Source organism: Cervus canadensis, chromosome 11 (assembly GCF_019320065.1).
Source record: "Cervus canadensis isolate Bull #8, Minnesota chromosome 11, ASM1932006v1, whole genome shotgun sequence".
In the NCBI taxonomy this organism is placed as follows: domain Eukaryota; kingdom Metazoa; phylum Chordata; class Mammalia; order Artiodactyla; family Cervidae; genus Cervus; species Cervus canadensis.
The window spans coordinates 17,642,456-17,663,245 of record NC_057396.1 but is presented as its reverse complement, the minus strand read 5'-3'; the positions used below and the strand labels follow the sequence as shown (position 1 = coordinate 17,663,245).

At 37.3% G+C, this 20,790-nt stretch overlaps 1 protein-coding gene across 5 annotated transcripts in view; it reads right to left on the bottom strand.

The window, feature by feature from the left end:
- The window catches only part of ZC3H12C (zinc finger CCCH-type containing 12C), a 72,821-nt gene that overhangs the window by 15,607 nt on the left and 36,424 nt on the right, over positions 1-20,790 (bottom strand). For all 5 annotated transcript variants that reach the window (XM_043481461.1, XM_043481457.1, XM_043481460.1 and 2 more), the window contains 2 exons: positions 18,730-19,478; positions 219-358 (listed from right to left, as the gene is read on the bottom strand). In XM_043481461.1, the coding sequence (XP_043337396.1) occupies positions 219-358; positions 18,730-19,406 (817 nt within the window). In that variant the 5' untranslated portion in view covers positions 19,407-19,478. The remainder of the gene's footprint in view (positions 1-218; positions 359-18,729; positions 19,479-20,790) is intronic.

The following is a 20,790-nucleotide window of genomic DNA, read 5'->3' as shown; positions in this document are numbered from 1 at the left end:
ATGTCTCTAAAGGTCAGAATTTTTACAAAATTTTAATTAAAAAGTTGCAAAGGTAAAAAAAAATGGTTTAAGTAGCAAGAATTACTCTTTAGTTAACATAACCAGAAAGTTTTTAAACTAGAAAATATGTCCCACCCAAGGGACTGAGTAAATCATGGCAGACACACGGATTATTCAGAGACGCTGGCTCAGGTGTGCTCGGAAGCTCACAGGCTCACCTGTAATAAGTGCATCGGGCCGGGACTGCTCTTTCCTCCAAGCAGGAACAAAGACGGTGACATCCTTGTGGCCTCTTTCCAAAAACCAATCCACTGCTAATTTTATTCCTCGGCAGGAAAAGACTTCTTTGTTTCCATGGCTGAAATATTATTTTAGAACACTTAAAATCACAACAAAACCTAAATTTGACTCCATTAATTCAAATTTGTAAACAGACATGATGACATAATTAAAATAGTTGTAAGAAGTTCAAGTTTAAGATGGAGTTTTATGGCTGAGAGAAACAATGAAATAACTAAGGAATGGAAAATTGTAAGGAACAAAAAGGAAATTAGGATTATTGTGTGGAGAATAAAGAAAAGTGAGTTTTCAAATGAGAAGTTGTAAACTAGTTAGAAAGAGAAAGCTGTTTTTGATAGGAGAGGGAAAATCGGGCCTGAGCACAGTGAGAATAATTTCAGTCAAATGTAAAAAGGAAATCACACAGAAAACAAAGCTGTAAAAACAGTGAAAACAGAATACTTAAGAGTTTCTAAAAACTTTTCCTTCTCAAGAGTTCTTATGCATATATTTCAATCCAATGATTAAGCAATGCACAAAATTTATTAGGTGACTAACATAAAACACATTCACACACGCACTCGAAAAATTCAATGCTTAAGGTCATATAAGAAACACTTTCCATGTCCTTCAGTGAAAAGACACCTGGTTTCTGTTTAACAATATTGTGTTGGACAAGGATTAATGACAAAAGGGCATTCAAAATGGATTAGCAGTTTTAGTGTCTAAAAGAAAATGCCCAACTAACAGTGTGGTCATTCAATAAATATTTATCTTAGCACTGGACTCTGCTTGTGTACTTTAACCTAATAATTCAAAGTAACACTATTCTAATGTTTTAAAAGAAACAGTCTCCCACTTTCACTGAAATAATTACATTCTTATTATAGGTTGAGCCCTGAAGGCTCCATTCTTATCTATGGGACAGAAATTCTTTAATTCTTGGGCTAAGGAGGGCTGAATGGAATAAGGTAAGTAAATGCTCTGTTAACCTTTAACACAAATCAAACATTAGGTGTATTAATATATTGTTCTGGAGGTTCTCTGGGAAGCACTGAAACTGTCTAAATATGGTTAACCATATTTGAAGAACAAAACAGAAATAGGCTAACTTGCTTTGTAGGTGCCGGAGGCTATAATGCAAACCACAGGAACTGTTTGAGTTCCACAGATCTGTCCTAATGGTTTGGGACAAGATTAGAGGTGAAATCAGATGCACTGAAAGTTTCAGAGGAGGGGATAAAGGAAGGGGGAGTTTGAAGTACATTTGCTAGGAAAGAAGGGCTACCTGATGGCTTTGACAATGCCCCAGCAAATGGTACAGAGTGATGTTAGGTTTCCTAGAAAATACTGAAATTTAAGCAGTCTTCTGAAAACTATAAAAAATGATGGCATTTTCTTGTGAGGATATATATACTAATTATTCCTCAATACAAAACTCAACTTGCTGAGAGCCAAGTATGTACTTCCTTTGCATTACTGCTTTGAGATTTGAGTGCCTGGTGCTTTGCCAGGCACTGTGACACTTGATGTCCTGAGACTTCAGCGTTTCACTGCTTCTGGCTCTAAAGAGAGGACCATAAGCATTTTGTGTCAGGTCAATTCGTTTGGTTAAAGCAACCGTCACTTGTACTATAGAAAGATTCCATCTTGTAAGTAAAGAACTTGCATAAAATGTGTATAAATAGCAAACCACTTACAAACATGGGACATAGATTTTATAGATACTAACCCAGGTATTATACCACATGCAACACTCAGAACAAAGATTGTTTCCATTATCCACTCCGTCCCCTCTACCCACAGCCCTGCCTCCCATCCTACAAACCCTCATGGGGGAACCAAGCAAGAGGATGAATTCTCCTGCCACACTCTGAATGGCAGTAGGACTGATCAACTGCTGCTGGACCCACATCTATCTCTGATTTTGTTATTTGAGAACAAATAGCTCCCTAACAGTTTAAGAAACTAGTTGCAGCTAAACACATCCTTAAGTGCTATGTTATTCATACCATAAACCAACAGAAAACTGGCAAAACTCTATTAATATCAGGAAAAATATATTTTAAGGCAAAACATTACTAGGAATAAAAAAGTTATTACATAAGAGTAAAAAGGGAGCAATTCACAAGGAAGCTATGATAATTGTGAACTCAATCTCCACACGAGTAATGACAAAGATCATGGGATGATGCGAAGAAATGAACAAATTCACAGTCATACTATGAGACAGGTAAAGCAGAATACATTTAGTAAGAATCCAGACAAATGAATAATTAATTACAAGCTTGACCTACTAGACAAATGCAAAACCTTGCACAGAATTAAAGAGAAAATCTTTTCAAGAACACACGAAGAGTTATAAAATTGGCTGTGCTCTAGGCCACAGAACAGATTTCAACAGACATTAAGAATCTATCATACAATATTCTTTGACAATGATATTAAAGATTAATATTGCTCTATACTGTAAACCAATTTAAAATTTTAATTTTAGAAATGACCCTATTTGTAATAGTAACAAAAACTAAACAAATGTAAAGATATTATAAGGGCTCTATAGAGAAAATGAAAATTGAAAACCTGTATTAAAGAGCATAAGAGAAGACCTAAATGAAAGGAACAATATCCCATTTTCATGGATGGTAAGACTCAATGTATGAAGATGGTAATTCTCAAATTAATGTTAGTACACTGAAATCCCAATAAAAATCCTCAAAGGGTTTTTTGTGAAACTTGAGAAGTTGATCCTCAAGTTCATTTGAAAAAACAAGAGGCCAAGGATAGTTAAGTAATCCTGAAGAATGAAAAAGGAGGAACCTCCCCACTAGCTATCAGTACTTTTGCATAAAACTACAGAAATCCAATCAGTGTTATATTAGCAAAGATTAAAAAACAGAAAATAAAGAACAGAAAAGTGAACCTAAGAGCGATCTCTCTCTCGCACACATACATACATGTGTATAAATTATAAAAGTGACATTACAGATAGATGAAGAAAAATATGGATCATTTAACAAATGGTACTAGGGCAATCAATTATTTATGTGGAAAAAATAAAATTGTACTTTTACCTCATACCACACATAAAAATAAATTGTATATAGATCAAAGATTTAAATATGAAAATACTGTAAAACTTTTAGAAGAAATTATAGGAGACATTCATATCAAGAAAGAGAAATTATTTTTACTACCAAGGAAAAGAATGATACATTTGAACACATAAAACTTCTTTGTGAAAAAGATTCCATAAACAAAATAAAAATGCCATAGACTGGGAGAAGGTATTTGCAATACATAGGATTGATAAAAAGACTAGTATTCAGAATAACATAAAGTATTCCTGTACATTGAGAAGGGTAATCCTCCCCTTTTATTTTTTTTAAGGCAATAGATATAAACAGTGAATTCACAAGAGAGGAAACCCAAATGACCAACAAACAAATGAAAAAAGCTCAACAGTGAAGAAATGCAAATTAAAGCCAAAGTGAGACACCACTTCACACCCATCATATGGGGAGAGATAAAGTTTGCAAACACCAGATGTTGCCACGGATGTGTGACAGAAGTAACTCATACATTACAGGTGGGAGTATAGACTGGTATGACTATTCAGGAGGGCAATTTGGCAGTACTTTATTAGCAAGTTGAAAGCGTGTTTTCTCTCAAACATAGTAATTCCACAGCCAGTGGTACCTTGAAATAGGGTTGAAAGCACTCGGCCGTTGGCCAGCCTGAGCTCTCACATGGGGGCAGGCTAACGTCTTCCTTCTCTTCTATGGTTGGGGTGGGGAAAGGGACAGGCGCGTGGGGACGTGTAGGGTTGGTCCCTGAGTGTCCAATACTTCCCCAGCCAATCCCTTCCGGATCAGGACAAAGCAATGAATGCTAACCAGGAAGCCCCTGCCAGCTGCCCAGGCCCAGAATCATCCCTGGGAACAGGAAAATGAGCAAGCTGCAGGACGGGCTGCCTCCCACAGCCTGGGAGGGGCTGGGGGAGACTGAGCTGGGCCTAACCTCATGAGGCGTGCTGAAGGGGTGTGCTGGTTACAATATAAGGGGCAACTGAAGGAGGCTCTGATAAAGAATTATCAAAACAGAGTGATCTTGATAAAAAAAATTATGAAAAACAGGATGTCAGAGTGAACACAGTGTAGCTACCGGTGCAAGTTAACTGTCTGTTGAGTGTTTACTAAAAAAGTAGGATGATGTTTACAAACTGAAGTTCTACTGCCATATAAATAGAGGAGAAAATTCATCATGGTTTTGTAGTCACTTACAGGCTATATGCGCATGCATTTAGGGTTTTTTTGCTTAGTAGTAAAAATAGCTAATTCTCTGTTTATGAATTGGCATGGTCCTATGGGACTCTATTTGTTATTTCAACAGTTTGGCAATAGGATGCTACACCCCAAGCAAGTCCTGTTGATGACTCAGAGGATTTGTGGCCACTTTTGATTAGGAAGGAGACCCTGGATGTTTGCTATAAAGTATCCTTTTGACTTCTTTGGCTCAGTGGGATTGGTTTCCCAGGGAAAATGCCAAAGTCACTGCTAATTCTAAGTTCCTGTTGAGCAAAATGGGTAACACAGCTTGAAGGCTGTGTGTGATTAAACCTGGCCTTTAGTGCAGAAAAATATAAGGAGCCTGCCAGTAGGTCTCTTTCTTAAAGGTCTTATTTTACTCTGTCATGTTTGGAATAGGCATGTTTATAAAAATCTTGCTTTGCAGTGGCCAGAGGAAGGCTCATTTGAAGCAGACAAATTGGTATATTTACACTGATTTTTAGAAAAACCCCACTGAAAATAAAAGGATTATCAGCACCTCTGGATCTCAGGAAATAAATGAAAGAATGAACTGGACAGCCAGTAAGAATGAATTTTAAAATGGAAAGAAGGGATTAAGAAATGGAAAGCACCTTTCTCTTTCTCCAGGTTCTCAACCCTTCTCTGCGGTTGCTCCCTTCTACCTGCCTCAGTCTTCTTTGCTCATGTGGGACCTGGGAGAGGGAGATGACGGCTTCTTGGACAGATGATTCCCAAGGGCTTTAGGATCTGGGGATAGCTTACTTGAATGTTCTGGTATGGGTTCCACCTCCAAGACTCTGCCTGCATTCAACATGCAAAACATAGCCAGGGAGGCAGAAATGATCAAGAGAAAGTAACAAGGAGTCTGAGAAGGTGGATAAGAAACTGTCCTAGAATTAAGGCATCAGGTTGGCAAATGGTTGCCCTGATAACTTGGAAGGAAGGGGAAACAAAAGGAGTCAGGCTGCAGAACAGCAACATGAGCCTGAAACTACAGGGCCACACAAGCCAACTTAGTTTTCGTCAAATGTGGAGAGAATCAGCCTTCTCCCTTAGGAGCTCTGGACTCTAACGCTTTTTAGAATTTAGTACTGCTGGGTGGATCAGATCTGGTGAGGACACCACAACTCTTTTCTCCAGCTGATATCCACCTTAAGAGTTATCTTCCAGTGCCCTGGAAAGATATGCAACCATGTGCCAAGGTTTTCTGCGGCGTGGTTTCAGTTCACAGGCACGTGTGTGAGGATGGACACTTGACTGACGGAACAGGCAGGACTGGTGAATGGAGTGCTGTGGCCGCGGGTCCCTTCTCCAGTGACTCAGGAGGCTCAGGAGCCTCGGATGCTCACTGCTGATGGCAAGCTTCCAAGTCTTTCTGCAAAACAGGGTGTGGGAGAAGCCGCAGTGCTGCTACTACCTGAGTCCCAGTGATTCCATCAGTGGGTCACTGAGGCATTTTCTAAATTAAGGGGGATGGATTCAGGGGTGAATCAGAATAGACACTAAGCCTCTCCACTTCTGCGGTAGCTTTGTTGCTGGAATTCAAGCACAGATAAGAGAAAAGGTATCTGTATGTCAGGGGATAGAGAGTTACTTAGGTACTGGCAACAGTAATCTAGTTGGGGGTGAAAATGGAGAAAGGTGAAGACAAAAAGAAACTCAAGAATGCAGTGCTACCTGCCTAGTGAGAGTTATTCACACAGGGAGCAAACACGTCTGGGTCTACCAACAAATAAGACAAGACTTGGCAATGAAAAGTCAGTATGTTACCACTGTAGGAAGGCTGGACACTGGGAAAAGGAACGCTGCCAGAAACCGAGGGAGATATAAGGGATGCTGCCTAACTCTGAAGCCTTCCCACCTCCACTGGGGACTGCTCTGCTGAAAGCAGACAGGAAAGAATTGGCAAGTGGTGCCAACTATTAATGAGCAAAATTGACCTAATGGAGGCGCCTCATGGAGAAACCTTATATATGTTTCTTTTCCTGTCTTAGTCTTTTCCTATCCTTTCTTACAGAACTGGAACCATGCACATATTCTGCAATTTCTACTGACCCCTCTCATTTCACCTGTATCCAGAAAAACATCCAAGTTGTGGGTATCCCTAGACAACCTTCCACCTCTTGTTTTTCCCTAAGGTTCCTGAGCAAATAGGTCTTCTGTTGGAGGAAATGCTTCTCTTGTCTCTAAATGCTGTTCATCTGTTGGGAAGAGACCTCCTGGATAAATAAAAGGCTATCATATGCTGTACTCCAAGTAGATTTCTGAAACTCCTGGGAGATGGTGAGTATGTGCTTATTGATACTTAGAGTAAATATGTGCTAGGGGTGTGCCAGGCTATGGGCCCAAATTTTGAATGAGAGGTTTTCTAGTACATGGGCAATTAATATTCCACAAGGAAAACAAACTGCTCATTTATTAGTCATTGCAACTTTGCCAGCAGATTTCTGTACTTCATTATAGGGCTTATTCCAGACAATAAGATGAAATTAATTTCTAGACCAAGCTGTGAAAAGTGCTACAAAGGTCTGGGACTTGGCTAATTGAAGCTTCATTGTGTGTATCCAGGGACTCCCACTCAGAGTTTCAGACATATGTACCTATTAGTGAACTAGAAACTGGAAACCAAGGGGAGCTGAAATGAACACAAATTATCTTAACAAACATATTCTTTATACGATTTTCACTATCATAACTTTTCATTATTTTGTAAGTTCACTTTATCTCATATCTAATGGGATTATCTTTAATTTATTCACATATACTATGTAACATATTTGAAAAGCCCATCAATTCTACTTTTCTGTCTTCAACAGAGGGGCAATTTCATAAACACTCAAACTAATATGATATTTGTTATATCTTATATAAATATCCTGTATACTTTCCACTAGAGAACTGAAGTACTCTTTCTTACTATGTGCCATTAAATTAGTCACCTGTGATGGTTAATAGGTTACAAAGGTATATTTTGTGATGCAGAGAAAAATTCAGGGAACCACACATTTTAATGTAGCTTGCCTCAATACAGGACCTAGAAGAGAGGGAAAATGGGTGAACCATTCCATCTGCTGTATTTAGGAAACATAATTTCATGTATTATACTGATAAGTTATATATACACATATCATTACTAGGTTAACCACAGGATAAGGAAGGGTAATTTTAGAATTATAACTGTTATCTTCCCATGGCAGACATGAAGAGCAATTGAAAAACATGGAGAAACCTAATAAGGGAATGAAAGCAACTATTAGAGGGGACTGCTTCTGTATAATTCTTTTCATGCATTAAAAAAGAAAAATAAGCAGCCTTTTCCCAATTATCTGTTATTTTTTCAAATTTGATTTTGCTTTAGTTTGAGTATTCGCTTTGAATTAACTTGTTACTTATGGGTTTCACAGGTGGCGCTAGTGGTAAAGCATCTGCCTGCCAATGCAGGAGATGGTAAGAGACATGGTTTCCATCCTTGGGTTGGGAAGATACCCTGGAGGAGGAAATGGCAACCCACTCCAGTATTCTTGCCAGGAGAATCCCATGGACAGAGGAGCTTGGCTGGCTACAGTCCATAGGGTTGCAAAGAGTCAGACATAACTCAGCGTCTAAGCACACATACACATAACTCGTTACTTATAATGCTTGTAAAGAACCTTGGAAATCATAGGTGATTTTTATTTTCTTATTTTCTAAAATTTATGTAATGTGTATCCCTTATACACTTGTATATGATCAAAGGAAAGCCATCCTTAAAAGGTTTTCCTTAACTCATCTAAAATCTAATTGTAAAAATCATACCTAGAAGGTCATGTTTAGTACTACTACTAATAGTAAATTGAAAGTATTAGAAAAGAAAGTGTTCGTCGCTCAGTCGTGTCTGACTTTGCGATCCCATGGACTGTAGCACACCAGGCTCCTCTGTCCATGGGATTTTCCATACAAGAACACTGGAGTGGGTTGCCATTTCCTCCTCCGGGGATCTTCCCGACCCAGGGATTGAATCTGGGTCCCCTGCATTGCAAGCAGATTCTTTACCATCTGAGCCACCAGGAAAGCAGTAGTAAATGAGCACTACTAATTACCAAGATAGTATTAGTAGTAGCATTACTATTAAATAGAGATGGCTCTGCATGAATAGGTCAACACAGTGAAAATAACAAAATGTGGAATTAGACATGAATTTAAGTATTGTCTTTAGTACATTTCTGTGTGACCTTGGCAAGTTACTTGTTCTGAACCTCACTTTTCTCACATTTAAAATGGAGGTAATCCCACCTACGTTACAGGATTGTGAGAACCGAACCAGGTAACGTCCAGAGAGCACTAACTAGACAGAGCGCCTGCACACAGAAGGCTTCAACAAGTACCAGTTCCTCACTTCCTCACATCCTTTGGGCCTAATTTTTAGAAAATGGTAAAAAAGCCTGCTTTGGAATGAAAATGAAACCAGTCAATTTGTAATAGCTTTAGTCTCACTACTGAAAGTAAATTGTGATTTTTCTTTTCAGATCAATGTGTTTGATATGTGGAGATCACTAAGTGAAATGAAAGGCGCTCAGTCGTGTCCGACTCTCTGCGACCCCGTTGACTACACAGTCCATGGGATTCTCCAGGCCAGAATACTGGAGTGGGTAGCCTTTCCCTTCTCCAGGGGATCTTCCCAACCCAGGGATCAAACCCAGGTCTTCCGCATTGCAGGCGGACTCTTTACCAGCTGAGCCACAAGGGAAACAAACAAAAAAGAGATCAAGCTAATCAGGGGACTCAAAAAAAAAAAAAATCCAAAAAAAAACCTAACAGATAATCCATCAGTTTTTTATAAACTTCTATATATCATTTTTTATTTAAATCAAAACCTTGACCTATAAGTTTGCTACACTCTCCACTGGAATATTCAAATATGATCATAAAACCTTTGTGACCTTAATGGGTCATTATAAGTGAGTGAATGAAGTCGCTCAGTCGTGACCGACTCTTTGTGACCCCACGGACTGTAGCCCACCAGGCTCCTCCATCCATGGAACTTTCTAGGCAAGCGTACTGGAGTGGGTTGCCACTTTCTTCTCTGGGGGATCTTCCCGACCCAGGGATCAAACCTGGGTCTTCCGTATGGTGGGCAGACGCTTTACTGTCTGAGCCACCAGGGAATCAGCTACATATAATGGTAAGGTTACAAGTTTGTCAGTGAAGTACTTACAGTGAAAAATATGAGTAAAATGTATCCTTTTAAACTAGAAAACCATATTTGAATCTTTAGTACTGAAAGTCCTAAGTCCTTCAAGTTTAGATATAGTTAGCTTAATATATTAATATAATAATAATAAATATTTATTGAATACTAAATTATTAACATACCTAGGTGCTCCTCAAATATTTGATGACTTTAATTTTTCAATTTTTATGCCTCATTTCACACAAATCATGTTGAATATGTGAAAATAGATTTTAATTTTAAGCAATGCTTTCAAATACTAATGCATTATCAGTGTTAAATGACTGTTAAGAAGAAATTCTCCCACATTTATCCCATTTTCCTTAAACAGGGAGACAGGAGTGCAGCTGGATATCATCTTCAATATGCAAACAAGAGAATATTTTCTTTCCTATCACTGTAGTCTAATTAAATTTCATATTGTATTTAAAAATCTATAATTCCATATGCTGACTCATGGGCATCTAGAACTTTCATATTCAAGGCTCATAAAGAGCGATTTATGCCGATTTTGTCACTCTTGTAGCTATTCAACTTCTGTTCTCTGATCTCCCTCCCACTACACCAAGATCACTTTGAACCTAAACCTAGTGGTCAGGAGGCAATACACCCAGAAAATGCTCCCTTGTTGCAAATAACTTGATCAAAGTTGATCAAGTTGTGTCCTAACTAGAAATCTATGCTCCCTTGTTGCAGATAACTTGATCAAGTTTATCAAGTTGTGTCCTAAATAGGAATCCCACAGTGTGGCTCAGAGGCCTTTGTAGGGAGCAATGAAGGGAATTTTTAAGAGGGAAACACAGCACCCACTTCTACCTTTGTTCGTTTTAAATAGTGGGCTTCCTTTTAAGATTTGCAGGATTGTACTGCTTTAAAGGAAAATAAAAGTCTGACAAAATCACTGATTTAGGACAATGAAAATTTCAACACCAAAATGACAATGGAAATCTTAACATGAAATAGTTTACTCTTACCCTCCAGTTGGTGGACACGGGGCAGTGTGACCAAAAGTTTTGAGAATGGGAAAGGATTAGGAAAAAGGGAAGTAGAAAGATTTCCTCACTTTATAAGGTTCACAATTTGAAGACAGAATTAATAATAGGAAGCACATCTAGCTAATCTAGATCCAAGTGGGTCATTAGTCTAAAGATGCTGAAGAGAACGTGTCCGTAAAGTAGATGCAGAAATGTAAAACCTGAAACACTTTTTCCAATTATAATTGGGTGAATTTCCGCATTTCTTATAATCACTAGTTAGGTGATTTATAATTACCAATAACTTTATTCATATGTGATGGGATTATTAACATTGCTATTTCCTAGGTGAAGGTTTAAATAAGCACATATGAGATAACAGGAAAGTTTACTGACCATTTACTGACCATATGTTAAAATTCATGACTGATGACACACAGAGGACACACTTAGGCTTATAAAGAGATGCGGTGGAATAGAACTAGTATCTGTCTTTGTCAGACTCCACCCTGATACAATCAAGCAACAGAAAAAACTAGTTCTGATTCTCTGATTCTTTTTGCAGTACCTAGGATTTTCTTTAAAACAATAAGAGAAATGGGACACTGCCAACTAGCCTTAAACAGAACCTATGACGCTGACAGTCATCCAGAGGGAAATTAAGCTGTCCTTTAATTGATGTTAAGCCCTTACTAAGTTGAGACTTAAAAAACATTTCACTGAGAAGCTGTCCAATAGAAGGATGATGTGAACCACAAATATAATTTAAAATTACCTTTTAAAAAGTAAAAAGTAGGTGAAATTAATTTTAGTAATATATTTCATTTAACTCAATGGATCAAAAATTATCATTTTTATACATATTCAGCATGAAAATTGTTGATATATTTCACATATTTTTGTACTAGGTTTTCAAAATCTGGTATATATTTTACATTTACAGACTATCTCAATTTGGATTAGGCACATTTCAAAAGCTCAGCAGCCACATGTAGCCAGTAGTCACCACACTGGACTATGCAGGTCCACTGAACATAATTTTGAGACATTTTGTTGAGAACCAAAATCAACTTTGACTGAACTCTGGCAAGTTGCAGTCTCACATCTGTAATCTAAGCCAAAAACTTGGATTAGTCTAGTCCAGGAGGATTTAGTCTAGTCCTGTATACTAAAACGGTAAACAGGGCTATACTAAAATGGGCTGTCCTAAAATGATACACAGGCAATAGGATGGCAAACCCACCCAACAACTGAAGGCAAATTATGGAGCCTAGACTAGACAGACTTCAATATTCAAATTCACACTGAAAAGAGTTCTCATGCCCATATAACTTTCACAAGTCAGATTAGATACATAAAAGCCTTTGTGCCTTTAGAAAGATTAATCTATAAATAAATCCTATTTATAAACACTGCTAAATTCTGCTTGTATTTTATAAATATGTAGGCTTCGTCCACTATTCTTGATATAAAGAAAAGTTAACACAACTTGGACATTTTCCTGTTCATATTCTGACTCTGTATCTGTCCAGACTTTAAGAAAATGACTTCAGTGACTCACCTGGAGTGCTGTTCTACGCCCCAGGTAAGATTCAGATATATGCCACACCAGCTGGTTTCTAAGACAAGTCTTTTCAATGGGTATGGATCAAGCAGATGGTTGTTTTATGTCTGTATTCTCTGCCGTTAGATTGGTATACAAAAGCAATATTCTTAGTTCTTTTGCCAGAAGTTGTCCACAATTTAACTTCTGCATGTATTTTCAAAATAAATAGGTGTCCTTGTCTGCAGTCTTAGTGCTCAAATCCTTCTCTTAATTTCTCTACAGAGTGAACTTTCTTAAAGGTAAATATAAACATAGAGGCAATACAGGAAGGGATCCTATTGGTCAAAAATGGCCCTCCTAAGATTTTTAGCAAAGAAAATATCTTCCTAATACTCTACACAAACATGCAGCAATAAGGCCTACCCACCAGTTAGGAGATTTGATCTAAAACCAAAAGCCTGGATTTACTGACCAAGAGAGAGGACTTGCAATGATAGGGGAGTAGCAGTGAGAAGGAGTTTCAACAGTTTGTTCATATCAAATAGAGAAGGCGGCGGCGCCTAGCTTCTATTCCGTGAAACGGGAGAATCTGTGCTGCACATGCCATAGAGGTAGTAACAAGGCTCTGGGTTTTTTTCTTGTTCACCACTCTTATTTCATATATTTGGTAGAAGCAAGGACCGTGAAGAAAGCTGAGCGCCGAAAAATTGATGCTTTAAAACTATGGTGTTGGAGAAGACTCTTGAGAGTCCCTTGGACTGCAAGGAGATCCAACCAGTCCTAAAGGAGATCAGTCCTGGGTGTTCATTGGAAGGACTGATGCTGAAGCTGAAACTCCAATACTTTGGCCATCTCATGCGAAGAGCTGACTCATTGGAAAAGACCCTGATGCTGGGACGGATTGGGGGCAGGAGGAGAAGGGGACGACAGAGGATGAGATGGCTGGATGGCATCACCAACTTGATGGGCATGGGTTTGGATAGACTCCAGGATTGGTGATGGACAGGAAGGCCTGGTGTGCTGCGATTCATGGGGTCACAAAGAGTCAGACAGGACTGAGCAACTGAACTGAACTGAACTGAAAGGAGAATATGGAGATACAATTTTAATGAAGTTCAGTGACTAGGTCATGAAAGCATACTGAAGAAATCAAAAACTTTTAGGAATCTAAGAGCACTGACATCCAACTTACACTCCCTTCCCTAATGGTTCCCAAGATGGTACTTTGTTAATGGCAGGAAATGTCATCTGAACCTAAAACCACAGGCAAGTAAAAACACTGGACTCATTTAAGGAAAAACAAATTTAAACTATCAGATACATGTGGATAGACAATAATTCTATACTCCACTGCTGAACTACCACAGGCTTAACAGAATCAGAATTTGAAGAATGGTAAAGCTACTTGGAGGAAATAAAAATCACAGTATCATTTAGAATTTCATTTTAGAAGTATGATAAATATTGCTTATGCTTTATTTCTGTGTCTGTAAGTGGAGTATACACTTCACTCATTTGAAAAGACCCTGATGCTGGGAAAGATTGAAGGTGGTAGGACAAGGGGATGACAGAGGATGAGATGGTTGGATGGCATCACCGACTTGATGGACATGAGTTTGAGTAAGTTCCAGGAGTTGATGATGGACACGGAGGCCTGGCGTGCTGCAGTCCATGGGGTCGCAAAGAGTTGGCCATGACTGAGCAACTGAATTGAACAGATACACTTCATGGTATACTTACCAAAGTATCTGCCCTACTATGGAAAGAGGCCTATTTGCTGAATGACCAATTTGCAAAATTATTAAGAGGTGGTTTTTTTTTTTTTTTAGCTTTTTTAAGAATTAGCTACACCTTTTTGTCAGTAATTGCTAGTTAGTCCAGCTTTGCTAAATATTAATTTCATTCTATTTTATATTTCAGAAATCAAGTACTTTGGTGCAAAAGTTTAGGGCTTTTGCTAAACTTATTAGTTTACTCTCTTCTATTTTTGAATATTTGTCAATTTGGGGTAAATTGCTTATTTAATAAACTTACCCAGAACTTCTATCAGTGTGGCACATTTTTAAGAGGATATTAATAAGCTGAAAGAAGTATGCTTCCTGCAAAGCAACACAGGATCCCTGCAATTCTGGGAACTATGCTGTATATTACAGTTATAGGGCTCATTCCCAGGCAATTTTGGGTTCACCCAGATCTAAGAGCCCGAGTCTCCTTTATGAAACAAACAGAAATCATTGAAAACAACTGATGATATAAATATGAAGAATTAAAATACACCTATAGGTTCATAAGAACAAGATGAACTGCTAAATTGCTATGGGTTAAACACTGAATTAACACATAATTCAAGATAATTCTGTGGTGTTGGAGAAGACTCTTGAGAGTCCCTTGGACTGCAAGGAGATTCAACCAGTCAACTCTAAAGGAGATCAGTCCTGAATATTCATTGGAAGGACTGATGCTGAAGCTGAAGCTGCAATACTTTGGCCATCTGATGTGAAGAACTGACTCATTAGAAAAGATGCTGATGCTGGGAAAGATTGAAGGCGGGAGGAGAAGGGGACGACAGAGGATGAGATGGTTGCATGGTATCATCGAGACTTGATGGATCTGAGTTTGAGCAAGCCCCGGGAGTTGGTGATGGACAGGGAGGCCTGGCATGCTGCAGTCCATGGGGCTGCAAAGAGTAAGACACGACTAAGTGACTGAACTGAACTGAAACGTTGAATAAAAAAACTGAAACAACTAAGTTTTCATTACATTAGTTACTATATTCTGGATTAAAATGCAGAATCTAGCTTTTTAATGATAATAATTGTAATTTACTGAGCACCTATTACATGCCAGGCACTCGGTACTGATTATCTTTAATTCTAATAAGAAGCCTGCAAGATAAGAGTTCCCCCCTTTTTAGAATCCTGAAAACTGAGATTGGACAGTTTAAACAAGTTACTCAGAATCACAAAGATAGTGTGTAGAGAACTTTTTTAAAAGCCCATTTTGGTAATTTTAATAAAGTGCCTTTCTTTCCTACTTTTAATTTACATCTAAAGAGTCATTTATATCAGTTCTATTACTAGCATTTAAATGAAATTAAAATATATTCATCTTACATATGGAATATATCTGCTTGAGAATTCAGAAAGGAAATAAAATAATACTGTATTCTTAACTTACCCTCACATTTACCTACTATAATTTATTGTGTGTGTAAATTTATTATATAACAGGTTTGCTAAAGTACCATGAGTAGGATGTTAGGTTAAAAAGTAAAAGCATGTTTGTTATATTTTATACAACAGAAAATGGGTAAAATCTCTCTGCATTTTTGTTAAAATTAAGATTTTGAATCTGAAGTAGATATGCATTTCTAAATGACTTTTTAACTTTATGCAGATCTCATAAGTGGCAGAATGTAAAAGTTTACTGTAAATTTCCATAAGTTCTGGCGCTTTCAAAGTTATGGGCATGGCACAACATTTCATTGTGACTTACAGTATAATGCTGCTATAATAAAAATTTCCTGTCAAGTTGTTCTCTCCTGAAATGAAGCATCTTAGTTTATGTGATGGAAGAAAATATATGATGGAGGTGAGAACTGAATCTGCATTGTTCCATCTTTATAGTAAAAGGAACAGAATGAGGCCCAAATAGTGCGGGGGTACAAGTGTGTTTTCAATAATTATATATAATAGATTGTTTGAAATGCCTCCATTATGCCATTTATTTTTGTATCTCATCATCTGGGATACATAAAATTTAGAGTTTTATGCAGATTTTCAGCTATCAAAGTACTTTTCAATTGCCACTGGGAACTAGATTTCAATCATGTGAGTTGATTCAACTGTGACATCATTTATCTAAAGGACATCCATTTAAAAAGAATTCACTTCTATGGGCTTTGATGCTGTTTCTCCCCTCCAGGTTGTTCTGCTGACAACCCCAAAGTGCCTTTACCTCCAATGCCAAATTCTCCACTTGCGTCTTTCTTGTCTCCTCCTTCAGAGAACTCTGCTTCAAAAGGTGAACTCTCATATTATTGCTGATGTGAAGACTTTCTCCCAAGCCCCTCAGCTGATAGAGTTTCATTTTATGTAAAACTAAAAAGTCATTTCCCAACTCCTCCTCTTCCTTCCCTTCCTCTCTCACCTTGCTAGAATAACAGTGTAGCTCTATTCCTTCGTTTCTTGACATACTGTAACTGGGTTTCTATCTTCAGTACCATATGGCTCTTGAAGACAATGACTTCCTGGCTGTCATGTCCTTGATCGGTTTTCAGTTCTACCCACAGGATATTTTCTCCTTAAAGCCTCTTCTTTGATGGCATTTGTGTGTCCCTTGGTTTTACTAGCACTACTTAGACTGGTATTTCCTAAACTACTCTTTCCCTGGATCATCAGTTTTTTCCACCTCCCGACCTATTGCTATCCATACTTTTCATGATGAATGGTTCTCAACACTGACTATGCATCAGAAATACCTGGGCACTTAAAAAATACTCTAGAGTTATTTGAGCTCTATCATACACTTCTGAGTCAGAGTTGAGCCCTGGAAAATGTATTTTGTTAAAACCCGCTCTGCTGCTTTTAGCTGCATGTGACTATGGCGGCAGGTGTTTCTCTAGGCTGCCTTCCTTCATTACTTGCTTGCTTGGGCTTCCATGGTGTTTCAGCTTTACTCATTATCACTCTGCTAAGGTACTTGTTAAACAGTTCAAAAAAATAAATAAATAAAAAGAGCTCCAAAAAAAAAAAAAAGAAAAAAAAAATCATTTCATGACAAAGTGTGGGAAAGATTAAACAGAGAAGATTATTTTGCTGAAGAACTTCTCAAAGTTGTATGTACACGTCATACCTTTATGATACTTAAGGCCCTTTTTACTCCATTAGAAAATGTTGTTTGCATCCAACTTGATCGCCTGCCTCCTATAATCCACTATAAATATCATGGCCAGATTATCAGTTTAAGGCACAGCTCTACTCTTGACATTTCCCTCCTCAAAGATTGTCAGTTACCTGTGGCTCAGAGCCAAGTTTAAATTCTCTAGTTTGGTATTTGAGGTTTTGGAAAATCTGACTTGAACATTTTTAACTTGCTTTTTACCTTTCATTAGATGATAAAAAATGTATAGACTCTGAAGTCAGACATATTTGGAGATGAATTACATTTTACCTGCAGCAAATTTGCTTATAAATGAAAGATAACCTTTCCATCAAGTGGAAGCAGTATTATTTTGAGGATTACAAGTTAGTCCTTCTCATACCCTATGCAGAAATACTTGCTAACATCTAAAAAACAGTGGTTCTCACATTTCAGTAGGTACCATTATCAGTGGGGGTATTTGTTAGAAAAGGAGATGGCTGGGCTATACCTTGATCTAGACTTGGTAGGTCTATGTGTGGACTTGGTAGTTTCTAGAACTACACTGTCTAATATGTAGACACAGGCTACAAATTAAGCATTTGTAGTATGGTTAATCTGAACTGAGATGTGCTATAAGTGTAAGATACCCAATTTTAATAGTCAATATGAAAGAAATAATGCCAAAATATTTCTAACAATTTTTTTACTGGACATACATTGAAATAATAATATTTTATCTATATTAGCCTAGCTAAAATGTTTTTCATATTAATTTCAGTTGTTTAATTTTTTATTGTGCCATTGAACAGCACTGCTCTAGAATGTACACAAGTTAGCACAAGTTCCCCCAATGATTCTTTGGTAGTTATCCTCAGATCACTTTGAGAAACAATATATGAAATGTTAAGCTTTCTAAAAGAAGAACCGATACCTTTATATATCTTTATATCCCCACAGTATTCTGAACATCGTGGGCAGTTAACTATATACAAATTGAATTTACACTCACTTTACATTGTAAGCCATCAAAATCCTAAAAAATTATTTTTGAATTACATTTCTTAAGTGGAACAATAACAACAACAAAAAACAAGCACCTGAAATTATGGCTTTGTTCCCAAATAAAAAAAAAATCTTCTCAAAGAACTGGGATTTTATCCTATGGTTATTTGACTTTGTATAGAAATAGGCCATTTATCCCTCTAGGTTCCAAAACTGTTCAATATAATCATACTCAAGTTCTTCAATTAAAACTAATATTTAACTTTATACTGGGATATGTGCTAATTTTTATACCATAGTAAAGTTAGCCAGATGAGTGGGGGAAAACATATCTGGGGAAAAGGAGGTCTTTTATTTAGGGACAAATGAGGTGAGAATGGCTGACCACTTTGGAAGGAAGAGTGAGAACTAAGAAAGACACGATTAGAAATAGGGAAGCTAATGCTGGGATGAAGAACAACTTTGACATTAAGAGAAATGGTCACAAAATTAGAAATATGTCTTAAAGATTGTTTAGTAATAATGAGTGAAGATTTCCCCACTTACCTCATTGCCACATTGCTGCCATCGATAACTATCGGTCTCAGATTTTCCCCATCATCTGTTATAATCTCTTGCATCGGAGATTCAGACCGCTGAGATTCCAGGGAAGACGTTTCCCGCATTATAATGTTAAGTGTACTAACTGTTTGTTCAGCCTCACTTTTATTTCCAAGTTTGACAAGTTCTCCCAGAATATCATTGATTAAAGCATCAGTACCAAGTTTGTTTAGCACAAGTTGAACCTGTTCTTCAGAATAACCTAACTTCAGTGCAAACTCCAGTTTTGTTTGGTATTCTCGCACCACATCAGGGGGTTTTTTCATTTCCTTGGATGGCTGGGACTCTTCAGGTTTAAAGTCTTGCAAAATTTCACTGCATTTGAGTATGTGAGGCTCTAAACAGGGAGACCTACATAGCTGTCTGTGAGTCTTGGTTAATAAGCATGGCTCTACTGAGATGCTACTCAATTGTTCTGACTCATTATCAGAATTTGTGCTTTCTTCAGAGTCACCAGAGCTCGCATTCTCTTCAGACACCTCTTTTTCTTCCTTCCCGGAATTAACTTTATCCATTGTTGGTTTTTCTACCATTGACCAAGGTACAGATGTACTTAAATGTGGGTCAGTGCTCTCCACATAAAGGTGGCCTGGGTCATGCCCCAGATGATCCTTCAAGCCCATGAAGCTGTTATGTGTACTTGACTCCACTTTGCTGTTTTTTCTGTATTCTTGAATGCAAAGCACCCCGTATTCCTAGAGAAAAATGTAGAATATTTAGAATTTCATATTTACTGGTTCATTTCTGGTTCAATAAAGAAGTTGGGAGAGAGTTATCAAACTACTGGATATCAACTTTGTTTTGTCTGCATCCTCTCATCACTCATAACATCCTTCCAAGATAGTATCATGTCTTTTTCAGACAATGACGTTAGGAATTAGAAAGGCTAAGTATTCCCTACAAGGCAGCAAAATAAATAAGTAGAGGAACTGGATTTTTTTTACCCAGTTTTGTCTGGTTTCCAAACCCATGCTTTCCCCACAGTATCATGCTGCTTCTCAATCGAGATGGAAGAGATTTTCCCAGAGTTAGAAAGGCCTGTTTCTACAGTGACACACAGAATATTATTAAAAAAAAAAAAAAAGCATGTTTTAGATATGCTATGACAGGTTATATACATTTTCTCTAAAAGAATCCATAAAAATTTGCAAAAATTCTTTTAAAGAGAAAGCCATGTGAAAAGGAAAACATTAACTTACTATAATTTAAAAGTTGTTAATCTGGATTAATCTAAAGACTTTCAAAAATAATTTAGGTACTGTAATGAAAGAGCACAGATTCTACAAGAGCCAACAAGGAATGAAATAATTACAAAGTGAAACATGTAAATCCATGGCTGATTCATGTCAATGTATGGCAAAAACCACTACAATATTGTAAATAATTAGCCTCCAACTAATAAAAATAAATGAAAAAAAAAGAAAAATAGTAAAAAAAAAAAAAAAGTGAATTATATTCCACTTAAGAGGTGAATAGTTTTGCCCTAATAATCCTAATTTTGCAAATCCTGAACACAGTAACAGAACACAACTCTCAACAATGTGCTACCCTTATTAAGTGCAAAGACTAGTCTCTTTCATTCCAGGGGGAAAAGCTCTCATTCTAGCACAGTTATAGAAAGTATAGGAATATATTTCATTAGCAGCAGATAATTAAGTACATTGAATAAGTGAATAGAGTTTATTCAAAATAAAATTGAATAAATGTTATCTTAATTTCTTGAATTTTATGGCAGAAAATACTTCTGTATCACATTAGATAATTACCTAACTGCTGTCTGCATTTGGTTAAAGTCATCTTTTCTTCTACTTTCCCCATGCAGGAATGCTTTTATGTTTAAAATGCTTTTGCCATTTTACTAGTTTCTTTAGAATCAATTGAGATTAATCATTATTTCTCTACCAGGAACAGGTTAGCAAAATAAAATTATTTTCTCTTGTGCTTCATTGTAGGGACTATGTGCACATCAGCAGTTTACTTATTAAGGCAATTTCAGTGTTCTATCCA